Raw genomic sequence first — 18891 nt, forward strand, 5'->3', positions numbered from 1 at the left:
AGTAGCTTGTATGTAAATTATTTCCTGTAAATATGAATGAGCTTACAACTTGATTGAACTGTTGATTGCTGGTGAGGTTTTCCTATCCTTCAGAGAGGTTTTCCCTGACACTACAAGCCCCTTCAGGACTTGGCCAAATGGGGCGATTTGCTGTTCAATCAGGTATGCAGAAATTGAGGAGGGGTGTTGAATATAGCAATTTCCCATACCTGTACTGTACATATTCTCATAACACCTGAACCTGCCTACATCTGAATATGAATCTGTATGTTGTGTACTGCAAGTAAACTGTACTCTGTCTCCTCGTTCACTTGGTTCTCGACTCTGCTGGAGTGCGGTTGTATTTCCTCTACTGGACAATATATCTCAACTTTATCAACTTGAACTAAGTATCCTTCTTAACCCTGAACGCCCTCACACAACCTGATAATTCAACAAAACATTCATTAAAATAAGACATTTCTTGTCCTGAGTCATATATTCAATTGTTAAGCCTCTACATTGGTATCTTGGAGATGATGAGAAAAATATATCTACGCAGACCATTTCTGCCATATGGAAGTAACCTTTCCAAACTAAGTATTCTCCTTGCTTCATTTTAAAACCTTATCAAGATTTCAACACAAAGATATCAAAAGTGATTCTTAGATTTAATACGAACACTCTTGGCTCATGCCGTTCAAGTTACGATACCAAAATGAGGTCTTAAGAGGGGGTTCTGGTGAAAACGCTATTTTCTCCTAAATAGGTCCCACTGTGAAAATTTGTTAAAAATTTGATGTCTTATCAAGTATTTGTGTAAATTTTTCATTGGGGAGGCACATTCCATGCCCTAAACCCATTCGCAGAGCCTTTTTCTCCCATTTAGGCCATAACTTTAAAAATCTTCTTGCGCATACTATTTTGTCGTAAAAGGTTGGCTTAGACATTTTTCACTTCTTCGATTCATTTTCTAAAAATGCCGGCATGCACATCTCAAAATGTCAATTGCAATTTTATTCCCAAGCTTTCTAACCAAGCATTTCACTATAATTGATCAAAAATGTACAAAATAGACAAATTTAAGGGACTTTTCAGCTTAAAAAGCTAATAACTAATAATGTAATGGAAGTTTTGAGCTCTGCATGCCGGAATCTTTTGAAAATGAGTCGAAGAAGTGAAAAATGTCAAGGTCATCCTTTTACGACAAAATAGTATGCGCAAGGAGATTTTTTAAGATACAGCCAAAATAGGCTCAAAAAGACTCTTCGACTGGGTTTACAGCCTGGCATGTGCCTTCAAAAGTCAAATTTTAGTCTCCTCAATGAAAATTTTATATTCGGAACAAATTATGACTGTAGGATCCATTTGGAAAATGGCAAGATTTTCACCAGAACCTCCCCTTAAGGTATAAAATGTCGACTGATCAATTGTTAGAAAGCTGGGACAGAGTTAAAATTTTGTGGCCTTGTTCGACTAAGGAGATGAGTTCTGAACCAAGTATCGTCAAAATCAAAGGACCGCCTTTATTTGCAAGCTCTATTTTAGTGAAGTTTTCATCAGTTTTTTCTTAATAATTCCAAGTTTTGTTACTTATATGAATACAAAAGTCTACAGGGAAGCCAATGAAACCTGGCTGGACCCTTTCTGACTACACATGTCAAGTGGCCACGGAATGTGACATTCAAAGTTGACAAAAGTTTAAAATCGCTATAATAACTGAACGGTCACTCCAACCATCTCAGTTCAAATTACGATACCATTATAAGGTCTTAAAGTAAAAAATGTGGACCGATAAGGTATAAAATGTGAACCGATCAATAGCTAAAAAGCTGGGCCAGACCTGAAATTTTGTGGGCTTGTTCGACTAAGGGTAGGTGAGCTCTGAATCAAGTATCACCAACATGGAAGGACCACCTATTTTAGCAAGCTCTATTTTTGTGAAGTTTTAAAGTAGTTAGTCTAATTTTAAATAAACGTCAGAATTGGTCGAGAGTAGGCTCAAATTAAAGATGAGAACGTCCCGAAGACAGCGCGGGCCAGAAACATACCCGTTTCCATGCTCATTTTCGAACTATAGCCCGTTAAAAATTGCTAAATTAACATGGGCTCTTATGGGGGACTTCAAAAAATTCTGATATCTCCGAATGCAGACGTAAATGGTCAAAATGCTTCGGTAGGAATATTTTATAGAGCGCAACGAAGCAACAGGTTAAAAATGAACAACTTCAGCCGTACAGAAATAGAGAAATAGCAAAAAGGAGGCTGACAGGGGCCGAATCGGCTGCTACTGGACTGCCGCCGCCATCTTGCCCCGGAAGCGGCTCGTGGCGCGTGGTTCGAGCGTGGCGCTGGCAGCGGGACGGCGACACATTCAAACAGTGAATTGAGTTATGCAAGTTATTTTCTCCCTTTTAGTTTGGTACTCTCGACCAATTTTGAGGTTTGTCACAATTTCCTAAGAAAAAATACTGAGCAAATTCTGAATGTAAGATTTCCCCCCTTTGAAATTGCATGCCCGCCACAGATGTTTCCGGGTAGGCAGGGTTCCAACATTTCGATCGCAAAGAACGATAGACGCGGCGTTCTCTTTGCAGGTTTCGTGAACTTTGGGGTTTATAAAAAAAAATGGAATTGCTTTGTAAAACCACTTCGTCTGAATAATAACTGTGTAAAGGTGAAAAAAAAGTTTGCAGCAACGGATCAAGTTTTCGTCACTTCATCCCCGGGGAATTGGCCCAGGTCCAAAACTAGTAAAGTGCAGAACTAAACTGTATTTTTTTATTACAAATATATTAACTGTCCCCAAAAAAAGGTGCTGATAAAGAAAATAGCGAAAAAAGAAACACTTAGAATACTGCTCATTTTTTTTTTACCATAGGACATGCTTATTTAAATTTTTTTTAAAAAAGTCATGTGAGACTCATTTGACTGGGCTCCAAATCAGACTAACTACTTTAATCATTTTTTAAAAAAATATTTCCAAGTTTTTCATTTTTTTCCTAATTTTATTGCTTATATGGATACAATAGTCTATGGGTGAGCCAATGAAACCTGGCTGGTCCCTTTCTCATTACAAATGCCAAGTAGCCAAGGAATGCGACATTCAAAGTTGACTAAAGTTTCAAATCGCTGTAGAATCTGAACGGTTTGGAGTTGCTAAAAAAAGAAATGCAGAGCCACTAAAGGGGTCATCCTGAGTGGATTGACACCTATATTGGCCAATTCCATCAGGGCGGGTGACGGGGGGGGGGCGGGGTAGGGCGGGGGAAAGTAGGGGTACAGCTGGACATCCCAAGAGACACGGAAAGACTGCGCGCCGGACTGGCTGCCTACCTTCACGGGGCGTCTCAGCCGATTCGCGCGCACAAGTTCAGTAAAATTGAGAATTCTTGTGTTTAGAGGCCGAAACCCAACTTTTTCCATATACCAATCGAAAGCTTATGAAATTTCGAGTAAGTGAGTATACATTAGACAAGTTAAAAAGCTGCCGTTTACTTATTTTCTTAATTGGGAAAACTTGTAGTGCAAAAATTGAGTTTTAGCGGCATTTTTGCGAAGTTTGGCATCCGCTTACCCGATCGGGCTCATATTGGTACCGTTGGATTCGTCTTGAAATTCCCTTTCGAATGGTATAAGCGGCATGCGTGTAGCTCATCACCCTGAGCTATAAAGCTCAAAAATGTGTATTTTGCTTAGATAAAATTTTAGTGCAGAGTTGTTTATTGCGGCCTACAGCTCCTAAGGGAGGGGCCCCACCCACTATTTTTTAATACAGATATGGAAAGCCCATAACTGAACTACAATTTTGCTTGGTCGGAAGTGCAGATTTGGATTTTCTACTAGGGTACGCAGGCTCGTGAAATATGGCTTCATTTTCATGTTTTTTGCAATTTACTCCACTGGTAATCACGCTAGACCAAAACTGAGGGCAGATTCGGATTCCTCATCGCATTTTACGTCAGAATAGCTTTACCGCATGAAAATCGGAAAAAAATAGCCTTGTTGACCCCTTTTGAAGAAATTACAAGTTTTTTTAGAGTAAAAAATTAAAATGCAGATTCTGACGAAACCACTTGACATATCGACCTAAAAATTTGTGGGCATGTTCCTGACCACTAGGGCTACCTTTGTGCCAAATATGGTCAAAATCGTCAAAGGTCACCCAGATCCGTGTAAATCTTATATGGAATGACCCTCTCTTCTCTCTCGTCGTGTGCATGCAGTTTCATTACATTACGCAGCTTGTCATGAGAATTTCATTACATGGCATTAAACTTTTCAAAAATATTTAAGCATGACTGATTTTTTTTGGATTTGTCCAGGATCATAATTAAGCTTGGCCCTTTCGCTGTGTTGCAGATGTTCAAAGTACCCTGGACGCCCCACGGGCCTGCCGCCCTAGAAAGGGTGATGGAGGCTTAAGCAGTGTCCAAATGAATGGGATGCGGAGGCCGTGGAGAAAATTTGCTCCACGGCCAAGCATGATTCCTTCCGGGCGACTGCGGGGGCCCGGGGTCCGCGAAGTCACGCGTTGGGTCTATACAAAAGGCTTTTCGAAACCGCTACAAGGGGCGGTTTACAGCCGAACTTCAGGTGAGTTTTTGACACTGCACATTCCGTGCCGGAGAAACGAACGTGCTGCATGTTGCGTGTGACATCGTGTGTTGCAGATGTCCGGACGGCCCGTGCCCTATGCCCCACACGGCCCGGCCGCCATCAAGGCCGTACTGGCGGTCCGGTTGACACGGTGCCCGGAAGAGTGGAACGTGGAGGCCGTGGAGACACTTTGCTCCACGGCCAAGCACTCCTCTTTCCGGGCCACAGTGGAAGCCGGGTCGGCCAAATCGCGCGTAGGCTCAATCCAGAAGGCGTTCCGCAAGCAATTTAAAGAGCGCTTCACAGCCGAGCTACAGGTGAGTTTTTGACACTGTCCGTGCCGGAGAAACGAACATGCTGCATGTTGCGTGTGACATCGTGTTTCCCGACGCAGCCGCGGCGCGTTATACTACCGGCGTCGTCGGGATTTTTGACGCGCCCCACGGCCCGCCCGCCCTGGAGGCCGTGCTTAGGGCACGCCTCCAAATATGCCCAGATGTATGGAAGGCGGATGCTGTGTTGGCGCGATGCTCCACGGCCAAGAACGGCTCCTTCCACCAAACGGCCGCTGTGTTTTTTTTCCTATTTCTTTGAATAAAGTGACGTGTCTGTTTCAGTCCGGCCAAGGTCCAAACCTTCAACTACAACGCGCGCATGTTCAAGCTGATGTCTAAACCTAACGCCTTTGGCTTTGCTAGCTTGCCTGGCTTTTGTTGGCTGAGCGATAGCGAAGCCCGTTACTCCAGTGGGGTTGAAAAGTTTCGTCTGTTTGCGTGCGTGTGTGTGTGCACTACTCTAGAACGGCTTGGCCGATCTGGCTCAGATTTTGAAGGGTCATTAGGAATGTCCTTAGCTCGCCACACACCAAAATGCAGCTTTCTATCTCAGTCCATTCGGTCATATTAGCCAAAAAACACTTCAAAACGGCAGAAAAAAGACTACTTTTAAGGTACTTTCAACTTTGTGTCAAGTTTCATATCGTTTCATATGTTTTTGAGGCTGCTGATGACGAAAATAGAACCCGTTCAGACCCCCGACCGAAAATTAAATCCCATTGGTGTAGATTTTTATGACCAAATGCTATTTTTTGAGGGGATCACGCTTATTTCTACGGCCTGCCTAGGAAAGTAGCCTGCCCGAGACAGGTTAGCGCCGCAGGCCAAGGTAGGTGTATACGCCAGTCGTGGATTGTCGAAACTGGCGCAGCATCGCGAAGCCTGTTACGACAAGACACGGTCTGGCGTACACCTACCTTGTTTCTAAGTGGCAAATGTCGTATCTGTCCCTTCTGCTTGCAGACGGGAGCTCGATGTCGCCGTGGAGACGGATACTACTCTCATGCTCTTGTCTGGTAAGTGTTCGGTCAAGAATGAGTGACTCGCTTGGTGGTCGGGCCCGAGAGTGTTTCAACTTGCTCTTCCTCCAGGCTAAGGAAGCCGCAGTCTCACAGCTTCCCCGAGTGTTGCATGAGAATTACATCAAACCTCGCCCACCTGACGCGTGCGGTCAGCAGGTAAGCGGACCGATCGTTTGCTAGCTGATGTTTCGTCTGTCTGAACTTGGTGAGCTAATTGCGTTTCTTCTATACAGTCTCCTGGAACCTCCACCCGGCCCACCAGGCCCGAGCTTACTTGGACCTTCCATGATCTTAACCCATGGGCAAGTTTCACTTTGCATCCCGTGGATATATTATTGACCTTCTCAAGAATAACAGCAAGATGGAATGGACAGAGTAGTGGCAGAGTGCGTGCGCCGCCTTCACCCCCACTCCGCAGATTTTGACCTCTACCACCGCTCAGCAGAGCCGCCCTACGCTCTGTTGTTTCTCCCGTTCTGTCGCCGACTCCCGGTCTAGGCTTTTCCCGAAGTACACTATTGGAGAAGTCCAAACAAAAGCCAGGGAGCCTCCGAGGCTTATTGGCTTTAAATCTTACAAAGAGGAATCCCTTTCATTTTCTTGCTTTGTGGACTCGGAGCCGTGGTTTGAGGAGAAGGAGAAGGGGACTACTTGTTCCGTAGGCTGTTTATTGTGTAGCTGACATTAAATGGCCTGCATACACCACACTTCCACTAATGTTCTTATAACATGTGCCACTGTTGGGTTTAAACTAATAAGATAAGAGTTCCTAAGAGTGTTAAGCCTGGCAGATTTGAGTTTCTTTTACTTTTGATTCTATGTAAAGTTTTATCTTTCTTTACTCAATTGGTTTTGCTTGGAATATTGTTCTCCCTTTTAAGACCCAGTTGTAGTAATTTGCAAGTTTCTGTTGACATTCTCGCTGATCATTCCTAGGGAGAATGAAAGTCATAATTAGCTCGTGCCTTTAACTTCACAAATTTAAGTTTCCTTTACTTGTGTCTCTAAAAGTTTTATCTTTTCTCACTCAATTGGTTTGGCTTTGAAGTTTGTTCTCCCTGTAGAGATCCAGTAGTACTGTTTTGCAAGTTTCTGTTGACATTCTCTCTGTTTGTTACACTATCTTAACATTTGAGTGAAATGATTTGAGAAGTTTTTTTTACCTTTATAAAACCTAACACATGAGATAACTCCATATTACTGGGTAATCCTAAAGAAAGAACGCAACTAGGGTTATAGTCATACCAAACTTCGTTGGCGGTTCACCCGTAATTGAAACCTTCTTGAATCTGCTTTGGAAGAGCACCTCGGAGAAAATGAGTGAAACAGATTACGGCACAGATACCCAAAGGTCATGTACAGGAGGTAAACAAAATTCTGATAAGTAATGAACTGGAGAGAAAAACTGTAGCTTCTAATGAACTTTTTTTTGTTTAAAATACAGGATAATAGCAGGCCAGGCTTAGGGTTGTTTCCTGTCAGTGAGATCTTTAGTGGTCAAAGCTGTCACGAAGATTGGGATGTGGCATATCCGGAAAAAAATAATTCACAAGACGTTCCGCCAAACAAAGAAGTACGAAGTTTGAATTTAATTTGCTTAAACTTCTACCTTCATCAGATTTTGGTGCAAGAGTTCGAAAACCATGGCATAAGTGAAGAAGGCCTTGGAGGGCCTGAGCAGGGCAGATTGTGTCGCACACGTGCTCAACACCATTCCGAAACACACTCTTACACTGTGAAAAATTTCGTACTTTTGTACGGAAATGGAACAGAAAAATATAGTACGAAGATAGGGAGAAAAGTACACGTCCGTACTTGCTCCATATGAACCCATGTGTGCTGGTACGGAAAAAAGTACGGAAGTTCCGTAGTTGGCAAGTACGGACGGCCCAGGCAAATTAGTGACCAGACATGTTCCCAGACTTAGCTCCGTCCTTACTCTTGGTATTGATTTATGGAAGAGATACCATCTTCGACCTGATTTTGTTACTGCTACATTAGAGGTCTCTGGAGCAACATGTGGTACCATTGATCCTCCTGCTGATCTTGTCAAGGAAATTCTAACAGAAGAAGAGACGAAAGAACTTGAGAAATTGCTGGAAGAATTCAAACCTTTGTTGGAACCCGGAAAATTAGGAACCGTCAAAGGAGTGTTTCACACCATCAACATTTCCGACCGGGCGGCAGGATCCGCTTCATGCAAGACAACGCGGGCATCCACACCGGCCACATTGTGCGGGAGTTATCCGAGGAGCAACCAGACATTAGAGTGGGTTCTTTTCGTATGTGTGACAAGGTGTTTCCCTTTTCAGTTGGATGAAAATTTACTAAATTTGAAAATCCATTCTGGCTAAGGATGTACAAGTTTTTTTTTTTTGTTTTTGTTGTAGGTGATGTACTGGCCTCCGAACTCTCCAGATTTCAATCCAAAAGAGCATGTGATGGGCCCACTGCGCAAACTAATGGGAGTACAGGAACGAGCGGAACAAGGGGCTGCTCGGCAGTCACGTGCTCGACGCGTGGCGACTGTGACAGCAGAATCCGTGCTCATACATCAAGGAACGTGCAGCAGACAGATCCGTCGGCAGCGATGTCGAGGAAAGAAAGAGATTCTCTTGGGCCTGTCCCCGCGTCAGTAGCAGCAGCAGCGGCCCCCCCCCCCCCCACTTCGCTATCGCTTAGCCAAGAACGACGTTTAAAGAAAAATAATGTCAGAAATGTAATTAAATTTTATTCATTTTTAACAGTGTGTCCATGATTGCAGTTGGTGACCCCCTCCTGCATATTACGTCGGATGATCCTTGCCGTTGAAGATGCTGCTGGGTGATTCCATGTTAAGATCGCACACTTCCCGACTTCGAGGTCTCCGATTTCGCTCATATTTGGTGAATCGTCACCAATTAGTGTATAGATGACTCGTGCAAAACGGTTTTGGTCAGAAGTGGACCGTTCCGGAGATCTGGATACGTGATCTTTTTTGGTCAGTAAAAAAACCGCGGTGCACCGCGACAGAAAATCACTTATAACTCGGTCATTTTTTAAGATATCGCAAATCCGAGACCAGATTTGGAAAGAGCATAAAATTTTGCATGAGGCTGCACTGCAAACCTAACTGTCTACTAAGTACACACTTACAAATGCATGCTTGCAAGTACACACTCACAAACGCATGCTTGGCCAAGTACACACTTACAAATGCATGCTTGCAAGTACACACTTACAAACGCATGCTTGACGCATGGAGTTATATGGCGTCAAGCATGCGTTTGTAAGTGTGTACTTGCAAGCATGCATTTGTAAATGTGTACTTGGCCAAGCATGCGTTTGTAAATGTGTACTTGCAAGCATGCATTTGTAAGTGTGTACTTAGTAGACAGTTAGGTTTGCAGTGTGGCTACTTTTTAGGTCGATAGGTCAAAATTCGTTTTTACACTTTTTTTGAACATTACTAAAAACTTTCATGAGCTACCCCCAAAATACCTATGTTTCGATTTGACTCATATTCGGTTTATGGGGCCTCTATACCAAGTGGAATAACCCCTTAAAATATTGCGACTCGTTTTGCACTCGTTTAGCCGTGGTACGGTGAAACGTTCTACAACGCACCAGATAATCGCGTTTTTTTCGCGCTTTTTCGCGTTTTAGCTATCGCGGACGGCCCCGCCTCATACAAAGCTCACGCGGTGAGTGGGCAATGGAGTTACCACTTGGGTCCGGACCTCTCAGAAGCCAGGAAATGTATTTTGTGGTACTTTCGGGCCGAGTTGGGGTTACCTCAGGCATATATTTTAGCCCCTCGGCCTGAAATCACGCATTTTTGCATGATTTATTGCCACGGGGCTCAAGTGGGGCTCTAATGGGGCTCGAGCGGGGCTTAGGTCGGGGCTCATCCCGGGCTGTGGATATTGGGGCTTCGGTCGGGGCTCGAATGGGGCTCAGGTCCTGGCTCGGCTCAGACCATTGGTGCTCAAACGCGGGATGGGGCTCATGTCCTGCATACCGATGAATGGTGCCTATTCTTGGTACTAGTCTGTTCATTTCTGACTTACGCGAACGAGTACAAAGGCCAAGGTGTACGCATCCAGTCAAAGGAACCATTATTTTTGGTGCATTTATTAAACATTAACACTAGAAAGGCTAGGTTTCTGCATTACCTTTAAGGGCCAAGTGGGTCGTTTTGAGCCATAGGTGTTTCTGGCGGTTTTACTACATTTTAGTTATGGTTTTTGGTTGAAATAGTAATGTTTCTTGTTTCGTAAGTCGGGGTTTGCCCGCAGTCCCATCTTCGCCACACGGGCGGCATTTCAAGTCAAAAATCGCTAGGATGCATCGTTTGGCGGGAAAATTGGTTCAAAATAACCGAAATAGCAGAAAAATTGATTAATTTGACCCAATTTTCCCGACAAACGATGCGTCTTAGCGACTTGTGACCTAAGATGAATCTCCTCTAAATCGACCCTCCTGACCTCCGGAAGTAAGTCAGATCGGAGAAAAAGACAGTCAAAGTGAGCGAAACTGACATACGTGGGAATTTACAGGCAAATCTTGACAACATTGTCAAGTATCACTGCAAAACAATCCATCTTAATTTCAAGAAACTAGTTTGTGAAGCAGTTTAAAGAGGTTTTTTGGTATTAAAAGTAAGGAACCTTCTCTTCTAAAAACTTATGACCGAGTTTTAAAAATTCATACCGTCAACGGGGGTAACTTGGGACACCAGGGGTTACTTGGGACCAAGGGGTAAACAACTCGAGATTTTCGTGTACAATGATTTTCAGATTATAATGATTATAGTGAATATTTGATTATTGGGATTATTTTGATTATTACTGAGTATATTGATAATCCCAGATTATTTTGATTATCCCAGATTATTTTGATTATTAGTGATTATATTGATTATTAGTGATTACATTGATTATAAGCGATTAAAAACCCACTATTCCTCTCTTTTTTAAAAAGACTGAGTATATTTAAATACAAAGAGGTTGAACTACTATGAATCAGGCACCACCAAAATAACAATGGAAATGCACAGGTTTCTGCATTATTTAAGGGCCACCTGGGTCTCGGTGGGCGGATGGGGGGTTTTCCCCTGGCGGTTTTACTAAAAATTTTTGGGTACCGGAGTTTTGGTTAAAATTTTAGTAATGTTTCTTGTTGTCGAAGTCGGGTTTCCCCTCCCAGTCCCATTATTCGCCACACGGGCGGCATTCAAAAAACAATCGAAAAAGGCGGCTCGTTTGGCGGGAAAATGGTTGAACATACCAAATAGCGTTAAATTTTTAATTTGAACCCATTTAACACGACAAACAAAAAATGCGTCTTAGGGGACGGACCTGGGGATGAATCCCCTTAAAATCCCCCCCCTGCCCCTCCTGGAATAAGTCGATCCGCAAAAAAAAGACTCTAAAATGTGGGGGGAAACTGACAAAACCGTGGGTATTGGCGGTTCCCAATCTTGCAGTCATTTTTTCAAGTTTTTCACTGAAAAAAATCCTTTTCTTGATTTTCGATTATTAGTTTGTGAAAGTTTAAAGATTTTTGGTATTACAATGGAATTCTTTTAAAATATTATAAACCGATTTTTCAAAATTCATATGCGTCAACGGTGAAATCTTGGGACACCATTGCTTGGGACAGTCTGCCCTGAACAGGTTGTTGGTGCTGCCATTCAGCGAGGGGGGATCCTAGCGTCAAACCCGCGGCAGGGTTTTATTTCAGAGGCCTCAGGGCACGCGCGGAAAGGTGGAAGAGGTGCACAACATCACAATTATACACTGCAAACCTAACTGTCTACTAAGTACACACTTACAAATGCATGCTTGCAAGTACACACTTACAAACGCATGCTTGGCCAAGTACACATTTACAAATGCATGCTTGCAAGTACACACTTACAAACGCATGCTTGACGCCATATAACTCCATGCGTCAAGCATGCGTTTGTAAGTGTGTACTTGCAAGCATGCATTTGTAAGTGTGTACTTGGCCAAGCATGCGTTTGTGAGTGTGTACTTGCAAGCATGCATTTGTAAGTGTGTACTTAGTAGACAGTTAGGTTTGCAGTGTAGTATTTGAGAAACAGGATAGGGTTATGGGCCTGGACCGTAACCTAATGGCCGGCAGCAGACGCCAGCGAGTGGCAACATGATTATGCGTTTCTCTCAACTTCAATGGAATATTTTGCTAGCGGATAGAGAAGACATTTACTAAGGCCACAGATGGTATCCTTAGCCAAAAGAAGTTCTTTTAGAAACACAAATAGGAAATACTTAAGTTATTCGGGAACGGACACGGCGCTCCCCAGCGGCTGACTGTGGGACATACCGTGTGAGAAGTGGCTTGTCGACAGTTTGCGTGAAGTAATCAAACTAAACTTTCGGTTTACGTTGAATATGACAGCTATCACTAAAGCGTTCAACTTTAACTTCAATCAGTTAGTTTCAGAAAACTAGTTATGAAAAGTCATCAGTCATGTGGATTTTAAGAAACGAATCTTTACTTTTGGCAGGCAATCTTAATTTTGACAACCCAGTTTCTAAGTTTTAAAAGCGGTTTTGAAGTCTTCAACTCTTTATTACTTTTCATTTTTCATTTCATTTCACTTTTCATTTCATTTTACATTTCAAATGCTACAGCACTTTTCACAAACTTTTCTGAGTTTTCACATCATTTCAAAATATTATTTCATTTTAGACATTTTCATGTCTTAAATTTCAGAATTTTTTGCAGTGTATCATGCGTTAACTTTGCAGAAACTGGTGTTAATTATAGGATGAGGTTGTCCACAAATTTATTTTAGGCTTCAGGGGCCCCCTTCCGACTTTGTAAGCCTAAGGACATGCCTGGAAGTGGCCGGAAGCGTGCAAACAAATTGCCTACCCACAAGGCGTTTTTGACCATTTTTCCTATGGAGCTAATTTAATACGTGCAACGCCTTCCCATGACCCCCTCCGATTTTGACCAAAATTTTTTTCTGAGATGCCCTTATGGTAAGAAAAAACATCCTAAAATATTAGGTCGCTAAAAAATTTATTGGCCGAGAAAACCAATGTTTCCTAAATTTGCCACTTTTTTTACTTAATTTGGGAGTTTCTTTACTACTCTAAGGTTTTTGGTGCTACGTGGCTGAAAATCAGTATTCTTATGTAAAATTGCCCAAGGAACAAGAATATGGTCACAGATTTGATCTACGACCGATATCTTGAGAAATACTTACCCAAAACGACCAAATTTTACTGAAAATACCCAAATTTTGGGGAAACGGTCAAAAATATTTTTTATCCACGATCCGTTGACGCCATCTTGTAGAAAAAGAGCTAATAAAGCTAATGAGCACACGCCCAGGTTCGTAACTCAAACCGTTTAGAAGCTGTAAGGCGTCAAAGTTGGAGGTTTTTTGAGGGGGCCTGAAAACCGGCACTTCTGACCTCTGCGCTCAATGTCCGGCACCCGAGCCGTACCAGCCATGATCCTTGCTTTCGAGGTGAGGTATGCGTGCGCAATGGGAGTCAAGAAGAGGGTGAAGCGGCACAGCGTTTCTGAACAGGGTCCTCTTTAGAGCGCCTGAACAGCCGAGGGTTGGTAAGCTCACCCAACGGCGCTTGGAAAGCACTTGCTGCACCGTGGGCTCGCTCAAGGCCACGAACAATGCTATTCGGTGTAAGGCTAAAACTGTCGCCCTCGACAAGCTTCGGATTCTGTTGGCTGCCCCTTCCTTCTCTCTCTTTCCCACATGGTCCAAAGCCGTTGCCCCCGACCCCTCAACCTACCCCCAATACCGGATATATTGTGTGTTGTTTCAGATGAATTTCAAGCTTTTTGTCGGAAGCTGTCGCCCTTTGGTAAGCTTAGGAAGTTCTTCGGAATCTGTTAGCGTTTCCCCGGCGGTTTTCTCGCTTTCCCATCCCTGAGGGGTCGAGGGCGAGGGGTTTGAAAAGTTGGGAAAGGGTGGAAAACGGCAAGGGGCAGCCGACGACTTGTGATTCTCTCCCGAACCTTCCTGAGGGCGACAGCTTGAGCATGGTGAAAACGGAACCTGGTTTTCCCAGGAAGCCTTTGGTAGAGACACAGGCCACTTCCAGGGAGTTCCTGGGAAAACCAGGTTCCGTTTTTACCGTGAGACCATAACCGAACAAAAGCTTAAAATTCGTCTCAAACAACACACAAGTTATCCAGTGTTTGGGAGGTTAAGGGGTCGAGGGCGGTGGTTCGGCAATGTGGGAAAGGAAGAAGAAGAAGAAGAGTGAGGAGGGGGAAACACTGACAGATTCCGAAGAACTTCCTAAGCTTACCAAAGGGCGACAGCTTCCGACAAAAAGCTTGAAATTCATCTGAAACAACACACAATATATCCGGTATTGGGGGCAGGTTGAGGGGTCGGGGGCAACGGCTTTGGACCATGTGGGAAAGAGAGAGAAGGAAGGGGCAGCCAACAGAATCCGAAGCTTGTCGAGGGCGACAGTTTTAGACTTACACCGAATAGCATTGTTCGTGGCCTTGAGCGAGCCCACGGTGCAGCAAGTGCTTTCCAAGCGCCGTTGGGTGAGCTTACCAACCCTCGGCTGTTCAGGCGCTCTAAAGAGGACCCTGTTCAGAAACGCTGTGCCGCTTCACCCTCTTCTTGACTCCCATTGCGCACGCATACCTCACCTCGAAAGCAAGGATCATGGCTGGTACGGCTCGGGTGCCGGACATTGAGCGCAGAGGTCAAAAGTGCCGGTTTTCAGGCCCCCTCAAAAAACCTCCAACTTTGACGCCTTACAGCTTCTAAACGGTTTGAGCTACGAACCTGGGCGTGTGCTCATTAGCTTTATTAGCTCTTTTTCTACAAGATGGCGTCAACGGATCGTGGATAAAAAATATTTTTGACCGTTTCCCCAAAATTTGGGTATTTTCAGTAAAATTTGGTCGTTTTGGGTAAGTATTTCTCAAGATATCGGTCGTAGATCAAATCTGTGACCATATTCTTGTTTCTTGGGCAATTTTACATAAGAATACTGATTTTCAGCCACGTAGCACCAAAAACCTCAGAGTAGTAAAGAAACTCCCAAATTAAGTAAAAAAAGTGGCAAATTTAGAAAACATTGGTTTTCTCGGCCAATAAATTTTTTAGCGACCTAATATTTTAGGATGTTTTTTCTTACCATAAGGGCATCTCAGAAAAAAATTTTGGTCAAGATCGGAGGGGGTCATGGGAAGGCGTTGCACGTATTAAATAAATTAGCTCATTCTCAGGGCCGTTCACTGTGGGAAAAAACCACAGTAAATCCTGTACTGACTAGTACAGCTGTCACTGTAGTTCAGATTACAGGATTCACTGTACTTTTTAACGGGATCTACTGTACTCTGTGCGGAATTCACTGTACCACAGAAGTGGAGTACGGAATATCCTGTATTAGGTACAGTAAATACTGTAGCCAGGCACGGTAAATCATGTGTTCTGAACTACAGTAAATCCCGGCAAAAAAATTAACGGGATTCACTGTTGTTTTTTGGCACAGTGTTGTGGGGTCTGAAGATGTTATCTGATCGGGGTGATATTTAAAATCGTTCATTTTGGCCCCTGTTCGGAAAAAAGTGTTTTTCGCGGCACCCTGTTTGTCAATGTATGAAAAGTCAAAATTTTCGGGGACTGTTCTCTTGAAGAAAAGTACCAAGGAGAACATTATCAAACGAAAAAATATCACTTTCACCCGCTAAATAAAAACCAAAAAATATGGTTCCTTTGACTTGATGCACACACCTTGGCCTTTCTACTCCTTCCTGTAAGTCAGAAATGAACAAACTCGTACCAAGAATACGCACCATTTATCGTCCTTTCACAACGAGAGCCCCTGCCCTTCACAACTAGAGCCCTTGCCAATCGGTAGCCGTGTCCGCAACACGGCCCGAAAGTTTCACAAAATACATTTACTGGCTTCTGAGAGGTCCGGACCCAAGTGGTAACTCCATTCCCCACTCACCGCGTGAGCTTTGTATGAGGCGGGGCCGTCCGCGATTGTTAAAACGCGAAAAAACGCGAAAAAAAACGCGATTTTCTGGTGCGTTGTAGAACGTTTCACCGTACCACGGCTAAACGAGTGCAAAACGAGTCGCAATATTTTAAGGGGTTATTCCACTTGGTATAGAGGCCCCAACAACCGAATATGAGTCAAATCGAAACATAGGTATTTTGGGGGTAGCTCATGAAAGCTTTTAGTAATGTTCAGAAAAAGTGTAAAAACGAATTTTGACCTATCGACCTAAAAAGTAGCCAGCCTTATGCAAAATTTTATGCTCTTTCCAAATCTGGTCTCGAATTTGCGATATCTTCAAAAATGACCGAGTTATGGGTGGTTTTCTGTCACAGTGCACCGCGGTTTTTTTAATGACCAAAAAAGATCACGTATCCAGATCTCCGGAACGGTCCACTTCTGACCAAAACCGTTTTGCACGAGTCATCTATACACTAATTGGTGACGATTCACCAAATATGAGCGAAATCGGAGACCTCGAAGTCGGGAAGTGTGCGATCTTAACATGGAATCACCCTGCTGTGTTCCTTCAACGACTTCGTGACATGGATGCTCTAATGCTGACGGAGGAAGTCGAATTGGTCGACGTGACAGACCCAGGGGCCGGGCCATTGTCTCGACTTCTCCTACCCACCATCCAAGCGAGGCCAGACCCGCATGGAACTAATCTTGGCCAGAAGAATTTTCTGACCAGAAAAAAAGCGTCTTTCAGGGGACTATCTCAAAATGCTTGTTTCAACCCCGGGAACAACATATCAAGAGATGGCGGAAGCAAATTTAAAAAAGAAATATGTGACTTTGGACTTAGAAATTGTTTCCGGCCAGGAAAACTTCTTTCTTGGGCAGTCATATAAAAATGCCGTTCTTGACCTCAGGAACTACATATCAAAAGATGGCGGAAGCAAATTTTTTTAAAAAAATTATGTGACTCTGGACTTAGAAATTTTTTCCGGCCAGGAAAATTTCTCTCTTGGGCAGTCATATAAAAATGCCGTTCTTGACCTCAGGAACTACATCAAGAACCTATATAGCCCCAATCCGACTGACTCACTGACTCACTCACTCACTCACTCACTCACCCACTCAATCTTCAAAAAAGGGGACCGACCGACTAAAAATTTTTATTCGCCCTATCGGTAGGTCGGGTCCGGACATTTCCGAAACTGTGCCGCAATCAGGTCCCCGTCACCGGCAACATCCTCAACACGATAAAATTGGCCAAAATTCAACAAAATCCACTCAATCTTCAAAAAGAGGGACCGACCGACTGAAAATTTTTATTCGCCCTATCGGTAGGTCTGGTCGAGACATTTCCGAAACTGTGCCGCAATCGGGTCTCCGTCACCGGCAACGTCCTCAAAACGATTAAATAGGCCTAAATTCAACAAAATCCACTCAATCTTCATAAAAAGGGGACCGACCGACTGAAAATTTTTATTCGCCCTATCGGTAGGTCTGATCAAGACATTTCCGAAACTATGGCGGAAACTGGTCCCCGTCACCGGCAACACCCTTAAAACAATATAAAAGTAGGCCCAATTTTAACAAAATCCACCCAATCTTCAAAAAAGGGGACCGACTGATTAAAAATTTTTATTCGCCCCATCGGTAGGTCTGGACGAGACATTTCCAAAACTGTGCCGTCATGGGGTCCCCGTCACCGGCAATCCGACTGACACTGACTGACTGACTTACTCATAGAAATGTTTGGGGGCAAGGGGTGGTCGTAGAGACTTTCGGTTTTTTCCGTTCACCTCTATCCTTGTCAAAGCAGTCTTCAATATTTTCCGGACCTTGTGTGCACCCATTGACTGCCACAGTAGCCAATGCAATAAAAGCTATCTATTTGGGCAGTAAAAGTAGCTTAATTATATGGTCAATTGTTGTTAAATAGACCTTCCAAAGAAGCAGTACATTTACTTCCTTGGAAAATTTGCCCTTGGTCACCTTGGACGTACTGAAAATACTTCGGCACGCGCCCCACACATGCGGGGGTCTGGGGGCGGAGCCCCCAGCGAGCAGCGCGAGTATCAAGATATGGCGGAAGTAAATTTTTAATATTTTGTGTCCGTACTTTGATATGTCTTTCGGCCAGGAAAATTTCTTTCTTGGGCAGTGCTATCAAAATGCCGCTCGTGACCTAAGGAACAACATATCAAGAGATGACTGAAGCAATTTTTGAATATTTTATGTGTCTGTACTTAGAAATTTTTTCCGGTCCGAAAAAACGCCAAAAAGAAAAGCTCGCATATTTAGTGCCTTAAAAGGCTTGTTTCAACCCCGGGAACAATATATCAAATTATAGGGGGATCACGTGGCGTAATACTCAATGTTCTTGAAAAGTCCGTTATCGTAACGGCTAAATAACTGGTTGTTGGCTGAGCGATAGCGAAGCCAGTTACTCCAGTGCGGTTGAAAAGTTTTGTCTGTCTGTGTGTCTGTCTGTGTGTGTGTGTGTGTACACTACTCCTCCTGAACGGCTCGGCCGATCTGGCTGAGATTTCGCAGGGTTATTAGGTATGTTCTTGGCTCGGCACACGCGAAATTTCACCATCCTAGCTCAACTGGTTCAGTTTTTATAGCCGAAAAACACCTTAAAAACGGCGAAAAATCGAGTTTTCTGTCGGTAGACCTCTCCTGTCTGGATGAAAGGGGGGTCTGGGGGGCGGAGCCCCCCAGCCTCAAAAAGTTGAAAAGTTACAAGGGTCAAGATCGTGTAATTTGTAGATGAAGCACCTCTACCTAGAATGAAGGGGGGTCTGGGGGGCGGAGCCCCCCAGCATGCAACAGTTAGAAGTAACTGATGGTGGGCAAGCATTGTCTGCCGAAGGCAGCCTAGCGCCGCAGGCCCAAAGGGAGGTACGCCAGGCACGGATTGGAGGAACAGGCAGCGACACATCGCGAAGCCTGTTACGACAAGACGCGGTCTGGCGTAAA

General features: G+C 43.9%; 1 protein-coding gene across 1 annotated transcript; it reads left to right on the plus strand.

The window, feature by feature from the left end:
* The first annotated feature begins 4652 nt into the window (after window positions 1-4652).
* LOC117647895 lies at window positions 4653-6649 on the plus strand. Its single transcript, XM_034389869.1, has 4 exons — window positions 4653-4895; window positions 5877-5929; window positions 6005-6091; window positions 6169-6649. Exons 1-4 carry the CDS (start codon window positions 4653-4655, stop codon window positions 6272-6274), a joined length of 489 nt encoding a protein of 162 aa, XP_034245760.1. The 3' UTR covers window positions 6275-6649.
* The last annotated feature ends 12242 nt before the right edge of the window (window positions 6650-18891 follow it).

The sequence above is a fragment of the Thrips palmi genome, unplaced genomic scaffold, assembly GCF_012932325.1.
Source record: "Thrips palmi isolate BJ-2018 unplaced genomic scaffold, TpBJ-2018v1 HiC_scaffold_3, whole genome shotgun sequence".
NCBI classification, from domain to species: domain Eukaryota; kingdom Metazoa; phylum Arthropoda; class Insecta; order Thysanoptera; family Thripidae; genus Thrips; species Thrips palmi.

What these genes read in the sequence shown, in the direction of transcription:
- LOC117647895 (XM_034389869.1), top strand. Translation starts at nt 4,653, where the DNA reads ATGTCCGGACGGCCCGTGCCCTATGCCCCACACGGCCCGGCCGCCATC. An exon ending in TACTCTCATGCTCTTGTCTG is followed by an intron (nt 5,930 to 6,004) that starts GTAAGTGTTCGG and finishes CTCTTCCTCCAG; the next exon opens with GCTAAGGAAGCCGCAGTCTC. An exon ending in CTGACGCGTGCGGTCAGCAG is followed by an intron (nt 6,092 to 6,168) that starts GTAAGCGGACCG and finishes TCTTCTATACAG; the next exon opens with TCTCCTGGAACCTCCACCCG.